Here is a 23,271-nt window from a genome sequence, read left to right as displayed (position 1 = left end):
GGCAGCTGCTCAAATCCAAATTTTTTAACTCTAATAACTTTTTTACTCTTTAACGGATTTTCCTCAAACCTTCACCAATATTTTTTACTATTTTTTCTGCTATTTTTACAACAAAGTTTTCTTCAGGGTGAACTTCCCCTTTAATTCTTGTTTCTAAAGTATGTTAACCTGTCAGGTTTGATAAAACTGCCTAATAGTTTCTTCTTATTTTTTCATGATTTACTGGATTAGAAAAATGTGTGAAGCATGTAATTTTTCAAAAGTCATATTATTGTTTATTTCTTGCACCGATTTTGTTAAGTAGAAATTTTTTAATGATTTCTAGCAGAAAAGTAACAGTAAGTTTTTTATCCCTTTTCTTGTCTAGTTTTGGTATGAAGCATGATGGCGATGGTAATGCCTGTGGATCAAGAGGGGGTATCATGGCGGATCAGATTACTGAAAACAGTGACCCATACTCATGGTCTGAATGCAGTGCTCACTACATCACATCATACATAGAGTAAGTCGATATTTACATCATGAAAATGATTATGATGATATTTTCTGATTTCTGTATGGTAACCACTTCAGATTTATGACTTAGGGGCTGTTGGAGAAAGAGTTATTAAGTCAAAGCCAACTCCAAAAATAAATTTTTACTTTATTTTCATCCATTTAAAAGCACATTTTTACATGCCTTTTAAATGCATTTGAGGTACATATGTTTCTGAACGAAGGCATACAAAATACAACGTAATTTAGTTGTTATCGTGGAGAGGTAGCAACTGAATGGTGCTATAATGAGCCTGTGAAAGTTGATTCAGCAGCAATTGACCCATGTCTCACGTAGGTCAGAGGTCATTTTTGGTGAGAGATCAGGTGGTCAAGTGACCCATATCCATGCCCTCTCTATCTCCTCTCTCGGCTTCCCTGCTGGTCACACCATGCGTCTCACTGTATGCATTTACCTGTGCCACATTGACCCAGAAGTGGATAGAACGTACAGGAAAAGGTGATGACAAGATCTGCCCAGAAAGCATTTCATGAAGTATCTTGTCAGCTTGTCAGTATTCTTTCAACTCAGAATTTGCTCTCTTAGCCAATCAGAAGCAAGGATTTCAGTAGCTTGTAACAGTTTTCATGAAAAACCATGAATAAATCAGTTTTCCTAGAATACACACCTGCAATAATTGAGATGGGAGAAGGGTTTTCCCAGGTTATGCCCCCCCTCCCTTTCAACTGTTGAATGCTGTCTGTAAATGGCATATCAATTTTTTGCATTTGAATGTTATATCAGATTACTGTAAAAGTGGAAATATTCGCGGTGTGGAAATTTTCGCGCATTTCGCGGAAAGATCGGCGAGCGCGAATTTAAAAACACGCGAATTTATGAGCATCTATCAACTGTGTGTATCGTTTTGGCAAATTAAGAGATTGCATAATTTGATCTAAAGAGGGCGGCATTTACGCAAGCAAGCTTGAGCTCCAATATCATGTGCATCGCGAGAATTCGTTTTAAAAACAATGCGATCATTTTTTTAACAGTCACAGATCGGTATATGATTTTGGTTGAAATATAAATTGCTTTTGCTATTTGATTGGTGAGTGTTTAGATCTGTTTAATTTTTTGAGAAGACGTTGGGTCGATCGCCCGTGTTTGTTGATTGATCCCATGCACTTTTAATAGCCGTAGTCCCCCCGATCCTTACCCGGTGCTCGGCCGTCTATCCCAGGCCATCAGCTAGCAGCAGCCTAGCAGCGCCTCCGTTTTGCCTTTCCCGATGTCCGCCCCGCAAAGAAAGGTTGTGCTAAATGTCACAAAAGCTCATGATTAGATCAAAACAATGCTGAATTATGCGGCCCTAGAGCTAAAATTATGATAAAAAAATACAATTTCGTTGCTGAAATTTTAATCAAAACCATTCAGGGATGGCAAGAAGGAAGTGACTTTGTGATTATGGGATTATGGAGTATGCAGCGCGAATTTAAAAACCCGCGAATATGTTTGAAGCCGCCCGAGCGCGAAAAATTAATCCCGCGAAAATAACAGCGTTTACAGTAGTGGCACTGTAGACCTACAGTGTTTGATAGCGTTTTACTGTCATCATCACAAAGTCAAGGAAAGATATAGGGTATGCCTTCAACTTTCCTAGAAGTCATATAATCTAGAGCAGCGCTGAAAATTTTGAAACATAAACAGTGACACCCTCATCTCTCACCCCTTAACTATGCCTTTGAGAGCATTTTGTTCTAGACTTGTGAACAAATATTTTCATCTCTGCTTACATTGTTTTCTCTATTTTTTTCTCTCACTTATCCATCTTTGTTTGTCTCTCGTTCTTTCTGTCCATGATATTTTTCTATCATGCCATTGAGAGCAGCTTTCATGAGACTCTTTAAAGATGGGGTGCCGCGTGGGTTGAGAAAACAGCTGTCGAGCTACTGGGATAAATTCATCATTAGGTCTATTAAGACTGACTCAAAGTTTGAAAATATCAGGTATTCTCTGTATGGGAAACTTACCCTGATCTTCCCTGATCACAAAATAAGAGATATTTTTAGCAGTGTGAATGCAAATTTCTTGTTATATTCCTGAAAGAAAATACCTTATAAGCAGTATGTACTGGCCAAACTTATGAGAACCTTTGGAGAGATTTTTCAAATGTCAAAGGTATTCTTGGAGTGTGAAAGAAATTTATGAACACTTTCTCAAACCAGCAATTTTGATTTTGATGTAATGACTTGTATCTAAAAGAAGCTGCAATATTATCTTACTCAATCACAATTTTTTTATCATTCACAGAAGATTTTTAGCATGTTACTCCCCAAATTCATGATCTTACCTCATTTACTGGAGATCATTATCCGATTTCTTTTGAGATATTGTATAAATTGTTGATGTAATATATCATCAGTGACACCTTTTATAACAGAATATTTGGCCTTTTGATTTTGAGTCAGTACAAGTTTAAAATATTAGATTATTATTGAATTACGAGAACACACACCAGACAGATCAGAATGTGAAGCCTTGCAAGGATAAATGGCATAAGGCAATGAAAAGTGGATGAAAAAATGTCAAAATATCAGCAAGGCTTGTATGACAGAAGAGAGGAGGTCAGATGTTACAAGATAGATGAGGTCAAACTGACCGCTTGCCTGTAAATAAGTATCCTCTCTGGTCACTTTTTATTGGTCAAGTGTGTATTGCTTGTCATTTTGTGATGTTGAACTTGATAATATGACCCCAATCAGACACACAAAAGTAAAAACAGTTAAAAGATTTTTTTATTGTACAGTAGAGTTAAGAAATTCAGTCATGCTTATATGGGAAGGGAGTCTGAAAAGTAATATTTCACACAAATGTCCAGTCATTTTTTGCTTGTTTATTTCAGTACCTACTTGTGTAAAATTCCATTGGTAACCTTGTAATTTGTTGTCCATATCCTTGTAATTTTTGCCTAAGGGTGCATTTAACATAGCTTTCCTGTTTGACAGTTTAAGTAAAGTGCAGCGAGCAGCCTACATTACTTGTAAATCACGTTCTCTCCTTGAAAAATATTGTTAGACTTTAATTTCAATGTTCAACAAATAATCTTCTAATAATCCTATAGAATTGATCAGTGTTCAAATAGTTATTTTTGGTCATCACAATAGGAGTTTTATATAATGGCCGATTCAGGAGAAGGCAAATACATTTTGGAGGATATCCAATGATTAGAATTGTTTACAAATTGTTCATGAATCCTTAAGAATATTCAATAGAATGAAAAACTCTGACAGGTAATCCTATGATTGTCTTGAATTTTGATCACTGATAAAATATTGTAATTGAAACTAATGTTTCATCTTGCAATGGGTAGTTATGAAATTCATGACGATAGTTGCTCCTTGTGGGACTGACATCCAACTGATAATGTGTATGAAACATCTATTAAATCATTGAAAGTTCATTTCTATTTTTACCTTTTGAGGGAATAGGCATACACTTGGGAGTCTTGGTAATATAGATTTTCAGAAATCGATGCTCCTACTTTGTTGTGGCCTGCGGCATTCCATCTAAGATATTGTGCTAAAAGTGATTGTGTGATGCTATTTTGAGTAGCGAGTTTGGGTCAAGAAGTTACAAAAGCTACCTATTGGTAAACCACAAATATACTCTAGGCACATACATGATGCTAAAGTGAGCATTGTTGGTGTTTATTTCTAAAAATATAACTTGTTTCCAAATTTAGGTTGCACCTGATCATGTTTTGATGTTAACAGGGCCTGTAAAGCTACACTGGAAATAGGGATAATTAACACCTAAATTTGTGCATTGATTTCCCATTATTGCCCCAAAAAGGATATTTTTTTCATTGCATTTCAAGTTTTGCAAAGTATATTGGGGCTCGGGGAGTAGTTACTTTTGGAAGATTCCATTTTTTTTTTTATTTTTTTAATCATTCCTTTAACTATAATTTCTTTTTAAATATTTAAACTTAGTAATTGCTCCCTTCTTTTTCTTGTTTTTTCCCTGAAATGTAGTTTCTGACCTTTTCTATCTTGGCTATTTTGTGTTTTCATCTAATTCTTTTCAAAACCACTATTTCCTTTAAAAATTTCAAGTTATCATTCATCTTATATTTCAAAGAAAATAAATTTGTCCCATGGGTTGAAAAGTCAAGAGCCAATAGTTTATGAATTACTGTCCATTTCAAAAGACTTACTACTCTTCAATCTGTCCATGATACAAACCATTTAGTTTTATGACGTTTTAAAGCTTTCAAAAAGGGCAAGCTTTGATTCATTTTATCATACAGGAACCAGATCCTTGAAAGGGGTCTTGTAGGGTCAATTTTGTGATTTATTAGTTTCCTAAGTACAAGGATGAACGATAATTGAAAGACTTGTCCATTCACTAACCAATCTATCATGGCTCTATTTGTTGACTCGGTGTGCATATATCAAGGTTGTATTTGAAATCCTGTTTAAAGTATGGTACAAAATATGGCCGTGTTTAAGCTTTTGAAATCACAGGGGTGTTTCATGGAGCATATTGTCAGTGATCTTCACTGACTTATACGATCTGAGCCAATCAAATGGCGGCATTTCAGTAGCTTATATTGAATCGTGGGTGACAATCACTGGCTAGTTGTTTTGTGAAATGCTCTCCTGTACTGGTTAGTGTGAAGGAGGTGATATTGTGAAGATCTTTGTAAAGTAACAGACCACCCACCAGAAAAAAAAAGTTAATCACTGCCAACCAATCTAAGAGAAGATGAACAAGATGTGTGCCTATCATTCAGTATGAACGATTGTGAATTCTCTTGAAATATAGATTATTAAGACCTGTGCATCTAATCCTTTGGCCAAAGAGGTTATTTGCGCTACCACAAAGAAATTAAGTAGACCTACACGTGTATGATTTTGTTGTTGTTGTTTTCATGTTGCCAATTTAGATTGCGTAATGATTACCTTATGCAATCTCCTAAAGGAGGCCCTTTGCCTCTCTGGGTTAAGAGACAGATTTCTGATAATTCTCTTGTATTACTAATCCTTGTTAGATTTAGAAGCCGTCACTCAATATGTTAGTGTGAGGAAGTTCTCTTGATTGGGCCTTTAGTGTTAGGAAATGTTCTTGATGAGACATTAATTTGAGGAAATGTTCCTGATTGCACACTCACAAGCACAAGGTAGCAAAATGCATTCCTGCACAAACAATAATCAACATCTGCAGACTTTGGTGTGATCAAACTCTAAATATGACACATATTTAGATTTTGTTTATCCTCTTCAACCCTACTTTTACTTGAAAGTATCTTTTTTTTCTTCTATTGTGTCGCATTGAAATAGTTTCCCTTTGAATTAGCAACATGACGATTAAGATGTATGGCTCTAATCTATTGCAGTTTCAGGGATTCTATGACATTTGCTCTGGCGACAATCGCTCTGATGGAAATCTGCATGTTGAGCCAAACATAAAACCTAACCTAACTCCATTACTAAATATACCCTAATCCTTATTTTTTCTGAACCAAAAACTCTATTACAATCCTAATATTGCCCTCTGAGATATTAAAGGGGAAGTTCACCCTGAAGAAAGCTTTGTTGTGAAAATAGCAGAAAAAATAGTAAAAAATATTGTTGAAGGTTTGAGGAAAATCCGTTAAAGAGTAAGAAAGTTATTAGAGTTCAAAATTTGGGATTTGTGACGTCATAAACGAGCAGCTGCCCCATGTGTTATGTAATATAAAATGTATGAATTTCAAATTTTGTATGGTTCCTGATGACTTAAGTTTGTTTTCTTTTCATGATCGGGTATGAAATGATTTGTCTATTGATATACAAAAGTTACAGTGAAAACCATTTTCAATTTTCTGAGAAAATGACATTTCATTGATGTTTTACCATTCGCTATGTAGGAATGCTGCTCGCATATGACGTCACAAATCAAATAATTGAAATTCTAATAACTTTTTAATTATTTGATGAATTTTTCTCAAACCTTCGGCAATATTTTTTATTATTTTTTCTGTTATTTTTACAATAAACTTTTTGTCAGGGTGAACTTCCCCTTTAAGACCGGAGCAAATGTTGCTGAATACAATGTTGTGTCAACATTATAAGAGAATATTTATTCTGAAGTACAAGTTTTAAGAGCCGACTGAAGGTACCTGTTCAGTTTGGAATAATCAACTTGGAAGTTCTGATAAACTACCTCTCTCTGTCTGTTTCCATTCACTACTCTTTGTACAGGTCAGGTAAAGCGATATGCCTTGACGATGTTCCGCAGCTAGCAGACTATTGGTTACCTACTGCCATGCCAGGTGAACTAGTAGATGGGAACCAACAGTGTCAGCTACAGTACGGCCAGGGTGCCAAGGCTTGTAATACCAATGTGAGTATCCAGAGCCAGGAGATGAATGCCGCATGTGGGCTCAAACTCAAGAACTTTGGCACTTTTACAAAAATCAGATGTCATGCCCCTGTATCAATCCTGGAAGTGTCTTTTCATAACAATTCTTCACATTTCATCATAGATTTAAAAAAAAATGGGAAAGAGGAAAAGCCTCAATGAAAAGATCCAGAGCACCTTTAGAACAGGACCCCCCAACAAGACATAGCACTGACCTTTGACAAGTTAGCTCTGTTCTGACTTCTTATTTCTGGGTCTTTCCCCTTTCACACTGAATAAAACAACTGCTGTGACTTGAAGCTGAATACAGGCCAGGATTACCATTATCATTGTGAAAGGGGTCTAGGGTGGTTTGTAGGAAAATTAATCATGTATTGCACCCCCCTCCTCCCATTTTATTCATATTTTAGATTTAAAACAAGTCCATCAAGAAGCAACATTTTGGGTAGTCTCAGGTGACTGAAGAGGGGTTTTGTTCTGTGACAAGGCATCTAGTGTGACAATGGGGTGACATCCGTAGTTGGATAATGTCTAATACCTTTTAGGTGGTTTAAGACCGCCTCGAAGTTTGCCAGTTCCAGGTATTCTCTGATCGGGAAATTTACCCCGATCAGAAAATACCAGGTATTTTGGTAATGTGAAAGCAAACTACCCGTAATTTCCCCAAAAGAAAATACCCGCTAAATAGTAGGTACTTGGCGAAATTACGAGAACTTTCGTGGGGATTTTTCCAAGGTCGCAGGTATTTTGGCGATGTGAAAGCAAATTACGGGAACTTTTAGCCCAGCGTGTCGTTGGGCGCGGCGGCGTGGGTGGCTGCTGGGCTAGTGATTTTGAATCTCGCGCCTTGCCTGCTTATCAGACCATACTGCGCATGCTCGTAACTTCGGGAACTTATCCCGAAGGATGTGTTTCGGGGCGGTGTGAATGCAGAAATAATTAACGGGTATTTTGTAGCCTTAAAAAGTTCTCGTAATTTAACGGGGATTCTTGTGATCGAGGTGGTTTGAAACCACCTTTTGTGACATCCTCCGAACACAGCAAATTTGTCAAAACAATAATTTAGCATAAACTTAAAAAAAATGAAAAATTTCCCACATGGAGCAAAGTATGATTCTGGGGGGGGAGATGTCAACAAACTTTCAAACAGATATGAAAGTCTGGAGAAATTTGCTCCTGGGGCCCATCATACAAAGAGTTGCGATCGATCCGATCAATCGCAATTATGGAAAGCCAGCAAAGTCAACATATAAAATGCATGTTTATTCTAAAAAAATCTAGATATGAACGTATATCCCTAAATTCATTGATTTCTTGACAATCTGGTGTGATCTCCTTTGTATACAAAGGACATTTTACAAATTTCCTGTAGAAAAGATTATGATACTGATGGATTTCCATAGAGTTACGATTGTTTGGATCAATTGTAACTCTTTGTAAGACGGGGCCCAGGTTTCCATTATGATTTCCCTATTCCATCTAGGGATGTGTTTTATTAAACTAGTCATCAGTAACAACTGTCAAAGGCCTATAGCTGCCTATCGCCAAAAAGTAAAGTAAGGCTGTCAGTACAATGTAACCCTTGCTGAATCTTGAGTCATGGCCCAGCATTTCTGCCTGCATGCTAGATATATCAATTTCACAAATAGGGAACAACATTACCACAAAAGTGTATGCCATGAGGCATGGATGCAGCTGAGTAATTATGATGTAAAAGTGATTATTATGGATGTTTCATGCCCTAAAGATTGTTTCTTTTTTCATTAGCTCTTTGTAGACTTGCAACATCACTACAGTTTGTTGGTTTGTCATGCAAAATAAAAATTATATTGGAAGCTTTTCTTTTTTAGTTTACATTGAATATCTGACATGACGCTATCGAGTTGTAAATGACGCAATAATGATTTGCTGTTTGGGTAGTTCGTGAAATCTTGGCACATTTTGGGAGTTCATTACCATAACATTTTTCAACATTTAGTTGGTTTTCCATATTATGCATATGTATGTGTTGCATGTATAGTCTAATTGGGGTGGTTTGGGAGACATTTATATATGAATTTCAATGGTTTATTTGGGTGTTACATCCAAACATGCGTAATACTTGTCATCAATTAATATTGAATCATACTAAACAGTTCTGAATTCCACCAATAAACGTTAATTCCACCAGTTGGCAAGCTGATACTATCCAAGTCAGTGCAAATTGGGATTTTGGTTATTTTTAACATCCTACAGATAATGTGTAAATTGAAAAGGATTTGTAAATTACTTTTGTTTTGAAATACAATATTAGCATGATCGTGATACATGCTATGGGCAGAGTTACAGCTGCCATAAATCATGTTAATGTATTTTTTTTCTAATCTGTGGATTGCACTAAATAACAGTAGCATACAAACCACTCTCTAATTACATACTTCCTGAGTTCTTTATTACATAAATTACTCACAGCCATTCCGATGTGTGATTATGTTTTGATCATTTTAATGATAAAGTTCCATATAAGCTGAAAGAAAATATTGTTTGTGTATGATTTGCTTGGTTTCTTATTTTAGCTAGATAATGATCTTTGTTGATTTGTGCAGTTTGGGACAAATGTATGAATTGAGAAAGGGGACAAATCCTAACTGGAATTATAAGAATACTTAAATTGGACGAGTAAATTCTTTGCGAGCTTGATATGCATTGATGTTTTACAGGAAATAATCATACACCCAAAATGAATGCAACTGTGTATTTCTTCATATTCCCTCTCTTGTAGAATATATGTCATTACATTGAAATAAATCCATTTTGTATTTCTTTATTATTTCCCTTTCTTATAGAATATATGTCAACACATTCAAATTAATGCAATTATATATTCCTTTATGTATCCCTCTTTATTATGTCAACACATTGCAATAATTTGAATGATATATTTCTTTATATGCCCCCATATGTAAAATATATGTCGGTGCATCGATATTAAATGCAAGTGTATATTTCTTTATATTTCCCTCTCATGTAGAATATATGTCGGGAGCTAGCTTGTCAGAAGCCAAACACAAGAGCATGTTGGAGAACAGGAACACCGGCTGCGGAAGGAACGCGATGCCAAACATCTCTTATATCAGAAGGAGTAAGTAAGAGTAATGACCCCTTATTTTACCCAGGGTAGCCACTTGAGGTACAGATTTTTTTTTCCAGCTGGTCCTGCATTATTTGTCACTCACTATTACTATAATAATAACTACTATCTGTCCATGATCAGCCATCATGAAATGATGTCCTGTGCCCCCATAACACAAAATAAAACAATTATTTGACTGATTTCCTTGATGCTTTGCATAGATAATTGTGTGCAATTAGCAGTAAAATGAATGGTTGAATCATTGTATGATCAATAGACAATTAACTGAGCATTACAAAACATTGGTCTTCATTGACCATTGACCAGTCATTCAAAACTACCCCTTTTTTGAAAATCTGTGCTTTTGATACCCTTAACGAGTGCATGCGCGGACCGCGGCCAAAACTGAAGAAAAAACCCTTTTAACACATTTTTTGGTCATGCGTGTGTACAGCAATATATTTGACTGCCCCCCCCTGGGACTAGTCTAAACTTTTTTGTTGTTTACTTGTAACACAGTGGTGCTATCTAGGCGACTGTGTAGAGTATGGGACCAGACCTCAAGCTGTGGATGGTTCCTGGGGGACCTGGTCCTCGTGGTCAGACTGTTCCAGGACCTGTGGTGGGGGTGTCTCAAACTCAGAGAGACAGTGCAATAATCCCGAGTAAGTTGGACTTTCATTCTCATTCCTTTGCTCTAAGTCTTTCAGGCATGTGCAAGAAACTAGTTATCAATTGCAAATTGAGGTTCCCCATATCAATCATATGCAATTAATTGCCAATTTACTATTGATTACTGGATCTGTTTTTTTTAACAAGGTGTATGAACTGATTTTCTACAGCTGAAATTAATCTATGAATTGTAAAATTGTAAGTGCAATGTGCAACGGACTGTAACTACTAAATTCTACATTTAATACTTGTTTCACCTGATACCTCTTGAATAGGGGCACACTGTTGAAGAATAACATTGACACAAGTTGATCTCTTGGCCAGATTGAGTCAAATATGGGCAGATGATGCTAAAACATAAGCCAGATTTGTGCCCAATTCATATTTTAGAATTTCCATTCAGAAGTTATTGAATTTCATGAAAAGCTGACCCAAATTCTTATTAAATAAACATAGAAATTCTTGTGTGTGTTTTTTCAAGCATTTTTTACAGCTAGATAAAGGTAGGAGCACATTATGATTATCTTTAAGTTTGTGAAATAATGAAATTAATATGTTTTCTTTCTTTTTTCTTAATTTACCAGGCCAAGAAATCGAGGCCAGTACTGCACAGGAGAGAGAAGTAGATATAGATCATGTAATACCAATGTAAGTACCTTTGTATGATCCAATCATAGGCCCCTATTCTGAACTCGGGTTTAAATTAAACCGTGGTTTAGAGTTGTGGCTTAAGTATGGAGGGCCAAGTGGAGCACAAATCCATAACAGTACTCTTTCAATTTGTTAACTCATATGACATCCAAATTGTTCATAATTGTCTGGGAATGATAACTGAACTATTTTTCTTCATTGTGAAAGCAAAAGGAATCAAAATAGTAAACATAAGAAATATTCAACTCATAATTCAACCATAATTTTAGCACAGAGTTAGACCGTGGTCTGAGTTAAACCTGACTTCAGAATACGACCATAGCGTATGATTTACTTCTGGATCTGGATGTTGTAGAATGTAGTAGTTATAGGGGTGGTTGTGCTACATGTTCCTCTTGAATTCTAATTCATTTTGCCTTCATCGTGCTTTTCATTCTATTCCAGGATTGTCCCGAAAACTCGCGAGACTTTCTCTCCGTCCAATGTTCAGCCTTGAACAACGAGGTCTACCACGGTCAGTTCTATACGTGGGAGCCGTACGTGAGTCCGAACCCCGAACCTTGCCAGCTTTCGTGTGTTTCCTCCGGGGGAAACCATCTTCGGAGGATACCGAAGGTGGTCGATGGAACGAGATGCTACTCCAAGAGACACAAACCGGATTCTCTTGATATATGCATCAACGGGAAGTGCCATGTAAGTTGGAATCAATGATTGTACCTTAAGTTGGCGGGCCTTTTAACAATTTACAGGGCGAGAACAGGGGCCCGTTGCATAAAACTTTTTACCTGAGAAAACTCAGGTTGTTTTTACCAGAGTTTTTGCCCTGTGTTAAAGTCAATGGCAGAAATCAGACAAACCTTAGTTTTCAGTTTTTACCATAGTTTTCTCAGGTAAAAAGTTTTAAGCAACAGGCCCCAGGTTTTACACAGGGCTCATTTCTATATTGCAGCACAAGTGGAAGATATGAAAAATGGCACAATGAATCTCCGTAGGCATCAAGACCAGTTATGAGGCATCCAATGTCATGACCTTCATTTAATTTAAGCACTTGGTTTATGGTGTAATGTACCTGAGTGCTTTTAGAACATGAGATCAATGAGAAGAAAGACCAGGGCCCCGTAACACAAAACTTAGCAATGATCGTAGAACATTTTTGTACGACTGATTCCATTGACTACAATGTACAATCAATTGTGAAAATCAAACGTACGATTAATCGCTAACATTTGTGTTATGGGACCCTGGGGTGTTTTACATATATTTACAAAAATCACACACTCAAGACTTTGCAGAATTAGGAGGTATCTATTAAGATATTAGAAAAGTTATTCACAGAGAAGTTTTGAAATCTAAATACATTGTTAAGAACTGTATATACATGTTGAGCTACACACTTTATCATTGTCTTTTTGTGTAATTACAGGATATCATTTTTTTACCATGCTGTATTAATGAAAATTTGTAGTGTAGATCTATGCAACTTGTTGCTATATGTTTGTTTCTGCTATATTTATTAAACAGGCTGTAGGATGTGATAAGATATTAGGCTCGGAAGCCAGGGAAGACAAGTGTCGTGTGTGCGGGGGAGATGGGAGTTCATGTGAGACTGTTGTAGGTACATACAACGGGGAGCTGGTTGCAGGAGACTACCAAGAAATCCTTACCATTCCTAGAGGTTCTGTCCACATCAGTCTGCAAGAGATGGCCATTTCTAGAAACTATTTAGGTAAGCAATAGCCAATCCTGAAGCATTTCATCAACATTTGGTTTCTGACAAGTTTCTAGATCTGGGCCCCGTCTTACAAAGAGTTGCGATTGGAAATCCATCAGTGTCATAATTTTTCCTGCAGGAAATTTGCAAAATGTCCTGTGTAGATGAAGGAGAACACACCAAATTGTCAAGAAATCAATAAATTTATGGATGTACATTCACATCTAGAAAAAAATTGTAACAAACATACATTTTATATGTTGACTTTACTGGCTTTCCATAGTTGTGATCGATCGCATCAATCGCAAACTCTTTGTGAGATGGGGCCCTGAACAACTTTCTTTGATTTAATTGGATGAGAAGCACTGATGAGTTAATCTTTGCATGCAAGATTCCAAATTGTGTCATAAGTCAGAACGATTTTGATTTGCCCCACACTTAATTTCACTTTTCATTTCAATTTACTTGATATCCAATAATATGCACCTGAAATAGATAAAAAGAAATGGATGAACTTAATGTTATAAACAGGACTGAGTCATCGTTACGATTGAAAAAAAACATACTAGCACATGATTTTATGTGAATATATAATCAATTACATTAATGAAGAAGAAGTATGCATTTGTGAAAAGAACCTCGTGATTTATATTTTATGAAAATGGAGACTTCATCAATGTACATTCACACAACGCTCATCATATATACTGTCTTTATTCCTTCTAGCGCTGAAGTCGGTGAATAATGATTACTACATTAATGCTGAGTGGATGATAGATTGGCCAAAATCTTATGATGTGGCAGGGTCCACTTTCATCTATGAGAGACCTGATGATGCACCAGAGATGCTCAGGGCACTAGGACCAACCAATCAAGAACTTGTTGTCATGGTAACTACCTCTTCAAATTTCAGTGAAATATTTTCAGATATAAGTTGTTGACAACTAAGCTGTTTATTGATTTTCTACACATTTTCGTTTAGTCATAGAAACAATGAAAATTGTTACCAATTGCAGAATATTTTGTAATAAATCAAATACTTGAAATGATTGTTCTTAGGAATATGAATAATGATCTGCTCAAATGTTTTTTATATTGCAAATGAACCTATTTTTAAAGTTATTTTTATCTGTTGCTGATGTGGTTTACGGTACACCATGTGGAGTGTTATAGAAATAGTGGATAGAAGAAGAGAAGAAGTGGATAGGCGAGAAAGTGGAGATTTGAGAGTATAGAGTATTCTTTCTTGAAAATAGTCATGAAAAGGACTGTAAACCAGAAGGAATGTTGAGTGAGAACAGCTTGAGTAGTAGAGCTGATGAGGAGATGCTGGCTTGAGTCGGCGAGTAGAGATGATGAGTAGTAGAGAGACTCGACGTTTCGGACAGGTTGACTGTCCGTCTTCAGGAGTCGCCTATCCACTTCTTCTCTTCTATCCACTGTTTCTATAACACTCCACATGGTGTACCGTAAACCACATCAGCAATTGTACATGCCACCATGCAAACCTTCAAACAACATCTTATTTTTATCTGGTTGATAAAATAGATATAGATTGGTTATGAATTGAGTGGAAGATATAATAAATGAAATGGTGCATATATTCTTCTTGGAATGTGAGCCCCTAAATTAAAAAGCAAGAACATCAACAACAATGAAAAGATTTTGAGATTAGAGTTGATTTTTGTTTCTTTTCTAGTTACTGGTTCAGGAAGAAAATCAGGGGATCAGATATTCTTTCAATCGTCCGGTAACGAGAACAAACCAAGGCGATAGACAGATGGCGTTTACATGGGAGAGACGGGAATGGTCACAGTGCTCTGTTACCTGTGCAGGAGGTGAGAATGACTTGATTTGAATTGATTTATTCACCTTCTACACTACAAAGACATAACAGTAATTTACAAGTATGTTCAAACACTGCAAGACAGAAAATAAAAGGATAGAATTGTGACAAAGACAATAGTGTACGGTTGAAGAAAGAAAGAGAAAATGAATAGGTGAACTTTGACAAAGAAAATGCCATAAAGGAAATATGTGGTAAAATTTACATGTTGAATAATGATTGAATGGATGGACGGACAGATGGATGGATTGATATATAGATGGGTGGATTGATAAATAGATGGATAGTGGATTCAGTGATTTTCATAATCATAGATTAATGATTAATTGAGGAGATAGATAGGATTGAATTGAATTGAATTTATTGAATATCTACAATCAAAATAAAAGTGTGCAAAGTAAGCATATTATAATGCAGTGGAGGGGATAACAAAAGTAAAATTACTTATCTAGGTTATCCCCTAGATAGATTGATAGATAGATATTAAGATTGATAGGTTTTTGATATATTTATCAATAAACATTGTTGTTTTTTGCAGGTGTATCGGTATCTGAGATGCAGTGTGTAAGAGTAGATGATGAGACCGTTGTTAGCGATACATTCTGTGATCATCCTAAACCTGAGAGGAGGACCGTATCATGCAATACACAGGCTTGCCCACCTGAGTGAGTATTATATTCTCGCTTGCTCTCTCTCTTGCTCTCTTGTTCCTGCCTGTTCACTCACTCCCTCACACTATCTGTCTATCAATCTCTCCTTTTCTTGTTCTTCTTTGCTCTGTTCTTTGGTTTTGTCTTCATATTCATTCTTTGTCCCCCCCTCCTCTTTTACTCTCCATCTTTCTCACTCTCATCCCCTCATCATTCTATTTCTCATTGTTTCATTGCTCCCTCATGTTTCCATTCCATGAAATTGATACCTGGCAAGATTAAAATAAAAATCAACAAATAGATGAATTACAGTTTCCAAATTGAAATACCAATCACAAATCAGGATTTCAAAATCATAAATCAAATAATATGTATCTGAGCTAGAATTTCTGCTATCAAAGGATATGGTGGTATATGCATCGATGATCTTTTTGTATTGGACTTGTAGATGGCAGATATCTGCATGGTCTGAGTGTACGAGGACGTGTGGTAACGGAGAGAAGACCAGGACAGTTCTATGTACAACCAAGGTGACCCAACACGAAGATGAGGTGGTGGACGAGGCGTTATGTGAGGAACATAAACCAGCGGAGATCATGACGTGCGGTCACAGGGAATGTCCACCTGTATGGATCACTGGACCTTGGGCACAGGTGAGTGGGATTCTCGCTAGGTAGCTCCTATTCGTGGTGATAGCGGTGGTGGTGATTTGCCTAATATGATGAAAACAAAGCTAAAAGTTTTAGGGATTAATAATGGAAATGATTAGGAAAAGAAGGAGGATGAAAAGGGAGGGGAGGAGTCGGAGAAGAGTGGAAGAGTTGAGAAAGGAGGATGGAGCCAAAGGAAAAGGAGAAAGAGTAGAGGGGAGGGGAGAAAGAGGGGAAAATGAGGAAATTGAAAAAATAAAGGAGGAAGAAAAACTTCAGACATTAGTGAGCTAATATATGATTTTGTGTATACAGATATTGCTTTCTCAGACTCTCTCGAGCAGTATGCCTATTGTACCGGGGGAGTGATCTGGTGGGTCATTCCTACTCTTGATAGCATTGCATCATATATTCATGATTGTTTTATTCAATCTAATCAAATTGATACTCCTTACATGTTTAAATAATTTCATGGAACAAGTATAGCATAACTAATATGAAATATAGGTAATCGATATTCACTCTGATTGTTTGTTGTTTTGCAGTGTTATCCATCGTGTGGACCCGGTCACAAACAGCGTCACGTCCAGTGCATGAGCAGTGACCGGAGGCAGACCTATTCACATATCATGTGTAACAAAGCAGACATGCCGGTCTACAGAATGCCGTGCAACCTAGGGGATTGCCCTCCACCTAGGTGGATTGCTGGTGATTGGAGTGAGGTAAGGGAATTCCCTGGATGATCGTTGATGGTCGTCGTGGTGATGGGAGTGATGATGATGATGATGGTGATGGTGATGATGATGATGATATTGTGGTGGTAGTGATGATGATGATGATGATGGTGATGATGATGATGATGATAATGATGATGATGACGACGATATTGTGGTGGTAGTGATGATAGTGATGATGATGATGATGATGATGATGATGATATTGTGGTGGTAGTGATGATAGTGATGATGATGATGATGATGATATTGTGGTGGTAGTGATGATAGTGATGATGATGATGATGATGATGATATTGTGGTGGCAGTGATGATAGTGATGATGATGATGTTGATGATGATGATGATAATGATGATGTTGTGGTAGTGATGATGATGATCATGATGTTGATGATGATGATATTGTGGTGGTAGTGATGATAGTGATGATGATGATGATATTGTGGTGGTAGTGATGATGATGATGATGATGATATTGTGGTGGCAGTGATGATAGTGATGATGATGATGATGATGATATTGTGGTGGTAGTGATGATGATGATATGATGATGATGATGATGATGATGATGTTTATCATTGGTGTTCATTATAATGTTTTTGAATCATAATATTAGTGATGAGGATGATTGTCAATATTAATAAAGAGAATCATTATCATGATCATAAAGTTTATTTATTAAAGATTATGGCTGATATTGTAATGAGCATCAAACAGATCTGTTAAGTGACTTTCTTGTGCCACATGATTTTTTCATTTGCATCATAATAGCTTATGCATTTTTGGTTTTCCCATCCCTTCTCCAGTGCAATACTCGGTGTGGTATGGGTCAGCAGAACCGGCCAGTCAGCTGTATGGCTCAGAACGGTCTCATACTCCGAGATCAGAACTGCCATGCTTCAGAGAGACCAAGTAGACAAAGACAGTGTGAGAGTCCGTGTGGTACAATACCTGCACCACCAGAGAGTAAGTACTTGATACATGCAGATCTGGAGGGGTATAGGAGGGGGCTACATGGTTTAACAGGTGAACTGCAAGGGTCTTTAGGTTTATTTTCAAGCCAAGATTCAAATGCTCTTCTTCAGAGAGACCAAGTAGACAAAGACAGTGTGAGAGTCCATGTGGTGCAATACCTGCACCACCAGAGAGTAAGTACTTGATAGATCAGGAGGGGGGGGGCTGGGAAATGGTTACTGTAGAATGACAGTTTTACCCTCTACTTATATGATTTTAATGCATATGTTAATTCTTTACTTTTTTGTTGTGTATTCCATGAATATCAAGAGATCATTGCATAGTAGTTTTCTAACATATAGTCTTAATTTGGTAAAGCATGAGATGTCAAAACCAGCTCCATTAGACCATAAGTTCTCAAAAGATCGGGGGGGGGGGCTAGATGACCTTAAAAGGAGAATAGCAAGGGTTGTTTTAAACTCAATATCATACAGCGCATCCTTCATCATCAATTTTTTTTTTATATAATAAGCACAAGAAAGCTTGAAGAAGCTCAGCTTACTTATTTTAGATAATTTCCTTGTTTCATCATTGGTAAATCACAAGCTGCTTGTATGATCTACCAAAGTGGTTCCATTGATTGGCTGTGAATGAATTTCAGACGGAATCTTAGCATTATTTATTGATACAGAGTTTACTGAACCAAGGCCCTCATTAAGTTACCTGTCACATACATGTAGATTCATTTCATTCCTCAGAATAATACATAGTTTTATTGATTATTTTTCATTTATAGACCATCCTTCCAATACAAGAAACAGAGAAAAGCGAAATGTTAATCTTGACAAAAATAATACCAATTTGGGAAAACAATCAATTTAATTTTCTGGTCCTACTTTATGGAATCATCTACCAAGTGATATTAGAAACACCACTAGTCATAAGATATTTAGCAAATCGTTAAAATTAGTGCTACTGGAAGATTATGATTAATTAGGTATGGTAAAATACTGCCTGAAACAATTAATTCTATGTAAAGATTTTGTGAATAATTAAGATATTTTTTTCTTGTTAATAGTGTAAAAAAGATCGAAATTTTCTGCAACAGTAATAAGTAGAATTAGTACTGAATTTGATGTACAATATAATATTGAGATTTAGTTAAATTCATTGTTTAAACTATGATAATGACATTATTTGGGGCTAACCTCGATTAGCATCTTGCTATTATGTTAGCTCCAATTACCAAATGTTTTGTTTATATGTGATGTACTATTCCTTGTAATTGTACCTGACAATTTTATTTGGTAATAATTCAATTCAATTCAATTTCTTTCATTCATTGCCCAGGTTGTCAAGATGCCAGCTCTGTCACATACTGCCCTCTTGTCAAGAAATTCAGATTTTGCAACAACGAATACTTCCGCAAAATGTGCTGCAGAACCTGCTCCAGCTGATAGGGTGTCCTGTCAGGTGGTTAGGTCATGTGACTGATCATGTGATAGGATGCAGCAAGAACTGCCATGAATTATATGCAACTGTCTTCCATCCAGCACTATGCAGCATTCTTGTTTTTTTTTTAATTGTCAAATGTGTTTTGTATGAGGGGAGGTATGTAACCAACTAGGCTTTCATTTTGTTTTATATATGTAATAATATATCATGGTCACCTGATTCTTTATTTGTCATGTGATCAAGTGTCACATGATTAGTGTGCCACAGATTGTTTCAATGTGATTTTAACTATACAGTGTAATATGCTACCTGTTTCTTTGCATTGAGAAAAGACAAACTTGTCTTACAGATACCAACCTCACAACTGTTATATATGTATTTTTTTATATTTTGTCATTTTGTAAACAATGCAAATAAAGGGAATTATCCTCAATACAATACTTCAATAATATTAACTTGTTTATGATTTAATTGAGGTTTAATTTATTTATGGGCAATTACCAGCTATATGGATTGATGGTGCCTTTAAGAATTACCCCACCTTTGCCAAAAGAGAGTCAGCCTTAAAAAAAAATATTCTTGATATTGATATTAATCAGTGCATTTTGATTTCTCCTTCAACATGGTGCTTATTTTTACCAATTGTTTGCTGCGCACTAGAGATGATGTTAAGAATATTTTACATATATATTTTTTTGAAAATATTTCTCTTACTGTGCAGATAGCATCAAAATGAATTTCATGTGTACAGCATCTAATTTTTTTAAATGTTATTTTAATTGTAACAAAGATAATTTTCGTTTGTAAAATGGATTATTTTTACTTCTTTGTTTGTATATTGAATTTAAGAAGATTAAACTATTTAAAAGTACTTAATGTGAAAGTTTGTGCTGTGTGTGATCTAGATTAGAGAAACAGTTTTGTTAGAAATTTAAGTCACTCATATCAACTCTACTAGAGCAGAATGGATTTGGTTTGCAGAAGAATAAGCATTTGTGTATTATTTCAATTTACGATGTAATAGTTATAACTCCTGTGTAAATTTATTATTCGTTGAATCTGTTACGAGTAATGAAAACCCTTTCAAATTAAGATTAAAATGTTTTATAGCAGGTATATTGCTTGGATTTGAGATCATCACATCTTCAGTAATGGAGATTATGATATGGGAGTACCACAGTGCACTGCTTTAGGTCCATTAATGTTTATGTTAACTTACATGTCAGGGGAGTGTTTCATGACACATTTTGTCAGTGATTTTCACTGAAAAATATGCTTTTATACTAAATAGGTTCATTATTGCGGATTGAAATAATCGCTAGAGGGTACCCTCTAGCGAATATGCTTTTATTTTAGCGAATGAAATGCAAGGATTTGGGTAGCTTATCATAGATGTACTCCCCTGGCCCCGAGAGGACATAAGTGATTACTATAGGGATAGTGATTGCATTTTATATTTACTTGTTCAAATACCGAAAGGTGTGTGTGAGGGCTTGAGGAAATTCTTTATTCAGTATTGTATTAAATTTGGTGCTCAAAAATCATTCTTTTAGAGCACTGCATTATAATGTTTTAGGAATGGTATACAGATTAATGTTATAGTTATGTTCAGCAGTGAATTGAAGAGGATACTTGAAAATAATGCTTTCTAGTTTTAAATTTAAGTAAGAAAAGGACATCTCGCCAAAATCTTTGCTACCAGCATCTTAAGAACTAGATATTGCTTCGAATTTTAGTGACAATGTCACACAATATTGAATGTATAACTTACATGAAATCATACATATATGTTGAATTTGAGTACTACTTGGTATTTTTAATTGTATTCTACTACCACTAATATACTTTATTTCAAGATTTCATTATGTCTTTAAATTGTTTTTCTTGTTTTACAGTAAGGGAGTACAATTCCGGAGAATCACTTGTTCAAATGTTGTCTGAAATTATCATTCTTCAGTATTCTTAAGCTATCATAAAACTAAGGAAGCAACCAGCCGAAATTGTGATAGGATACTTGCTGAAAAATAAACATTTTATATTTTGCTTCGATGATTTATTTCATAAAAGTTACATTTTAAGATCAATTTATTAGCCATTTATTGGAAGTGAGAGTATGTGGTGAGCAGACAACTATCAACCTAAGCTGTACATATAATTTGTATATAATATTTGTATAAAACAGCATATTTCATCAATCTGTACACACATCCAAATAAACAAAAAAATATATGAATATATAAATATATAACAAAAAATTATCTATATATAATATGTGATATAGCTATTGGTAATGTGGATGGAGGCGGCCTCCATTCAACGCAGATTAATGCTGGGGGAAAAAGAAGTAACTGTTTTTATATGTTATTTATTGATAATATGCAAAACATGAGAAAGAATTTGCTTTTCATGATGATGATAATATTTTGTGCTATAATGGCTGCTGAGTGGTAAAGCTAAAATGTTTTCGACTGTTGTATATCTTGTTTAATTACTACCAGGTATGTCATATGTTTTTATGTTTATAAGTTTTATCCCTTGTTCAGCGAAATAGAGGAGTTTTATTTGTATCACTTTCAACACCTCATCTTGTACCTTCATTTTTTCTTAGCTAATTAATCTCAACTCTTTGATCAAAATCTTGATGCCAAACCATTATCTTAAAAAAAAAAGAATTCTGTAGTTACCTATTCAGTCGTTATACTAAGTTATGGCTTTGATTTTATGGTTTATTTTCTCCCCACCTTTTTTTTCTTTCCTTTTTTTTTTCTCATGGTCTCTTTTTGGAAAATTTAAACCTGATTCTAAACAAGAATGAAAACAAATAGTCCTTTTATCCAAATACTCTCTCATTACAATACTTGTTGTGGAAAATATAATTTCAGCATTTTATTAAGAAACTGTATCGAGACCCAGCTCGGGCATTAGGAGCCAATTCATTCACTGTGTCAGTAGTAAAAGAATTTTTAAATGATACAATGTCTAAGCCTGTCATGTATTTTGCACTGAATCTTCAATCTGAGGTATTATATCTCGTACTGCTTAAATGCCAAGCATATTTTTGTTCTTTGGTCTTTTTTTTGCATTGTACAGTTTTGTGGAATATCACAAATAAGTTGCCTGTACTCTGAACTCAGGTTTGATTCATATTATGGTCTGAAAGCTGTGGTGTAACTATGGATAGCCAATAGGGACACAAATATCAAACAGTAGAAATTCAAATCATCAGCTCACTTGGCACTCAAGCTATTAATGACTGCCTGGGAATGAAATGGTTTTCTTTATCAATGTAGTACAAGGAATCAACTCGACAGACATAAGATATGAACAATGTAAACACAGTGTTAACATTTTTTGGCTTCCCATAATTTTAGCGCAGACGTTATAGACCATGGCAAAGCGGACTTCAGAATATGGGCCAGTGTGTTTCTCCATGTTTAAGATATCGTCGCGTAATATGAAGGGAGTTTGGGGAATTTAAAGATTCTGAAGTACTTATACACACACACACCCTCACACAGCCATAATTTGTGTAATCTTTCTAAAATGGTTTGTTTCTGTTTTCTATTTCATATGAGAAGTTGTAATGCCATCAAATTATCATGGCTACAGCAGTTTATGAAATGAAGTAAAATAGAGGAAATGGGGGGGGGGCGGCATAGGAAAGTGTTGATTATTTTATGGAATTTCCCATAGAAAAAATAGGTAGAAATGATTAAAAAAAATTGTATGTCTTATTATTTGACAAATTAGGAAAATAAGTGCCCAGGCCCCGCCGCAGACAGAGACTGTTCAATGAAACTTGAAAAGTAAAGGGCAAGTCTCAAAATTGCACGTGTGGTTGGTTTAAAATCAAGTTGCAATTGGTTTTTCAGGTTGCATCCGATTGCAACTATTTTGTTTTTTGGTGCCTATGTTGCACACATCCACAACATCATTTCAAAAATATTGATATTGAA

At 35.6% G+C, this 23,271-nt stretch overlaps 1 protein-coding gene across 1 annotated transcript in view; it reads left to right on the top strand.

Annotated features, from left to right (window-relative positions):
* LOC121424226 (A disintegrin and metalloproteinase with thrombospondin motifs 6-like) overlaps positions 1–20,591 on the top strand; it is a 47,186-nt gene extending 26,595 nt beyond the window's left edge. Inside the window, exons 7-21 of the mRNA XM_041619834.1 lie at positions 368–502; positions 6,721–6,862; positions 9,891–10,001; positions 10,512–10,657; positions 11,249–11,312; positions 11,760–12,008; positions 12,837–13,041; positions 13,753–13,916; positions 14,726–14,864; positions 15,411–15,537; positions 15,971–16,175; positions 16,718–16,894; positions 17,713–17,818; positions 18,001–18,054; positions 19,211–20,591. Coding sequence (XP_041475768.1) covers positions 368–502; positions 6,721–6,862; positions 9,891–10,001; positions 10,512–10,657; positions 11,249–11,312; positions 11,760–12,008; positions 12,837–13,041; positions 13,753–13,916; positions 14,726–14,864; positions 15,411–15,537; positions 15,971–16,175; positions 16,718–16,894; positions 17,713–17,818; positions 18,001–18,054; positions 19,211–19,317 — 2,131 coding nt within the window. The 3' untranslated portion in view covers positions 19,318–20,591. The remainder of the gene's footprint in view (positions 1–367; positions 503–6,720; positions 6,863–9,890; positions 10,002–10,511; positions 10,658–11,248; positions 11,313–11,759; positions 12,009–12,836; positions 13,042–13,752; positions 13,917–14,725; positions 14,865–15,410; positions 15,538–15,970; positions 16,176–16,717; positions 16,895–17,712; positions 17,819–18,000; positions 18,055–19,210) is intronic.
* The last annotated feature ends 2,680 nt before the right edge of the window (positions 20,592–23,271 follow it).

The sequence above is a fragment of the Lytechinus variegatus genome, chromosome 11 (assembly GCF_018143015.1).
Source record: "Lytechinus variegatus isolate NC3 chromosome 11, Lvar_3.0, whole genome shotgun sequence".
NCBI lineage: Eukaryota > Metazoa > Echinodermata > Echinoidea > Temnopleuroida > Toxopneustidae > Lytechinus > Lytechinus variegatus.
The sequence above is the reverse complement of the archived record's forward strand: the minus strand, read 5'-3'. Positions and strand labels throughout refer to the sequence as shown.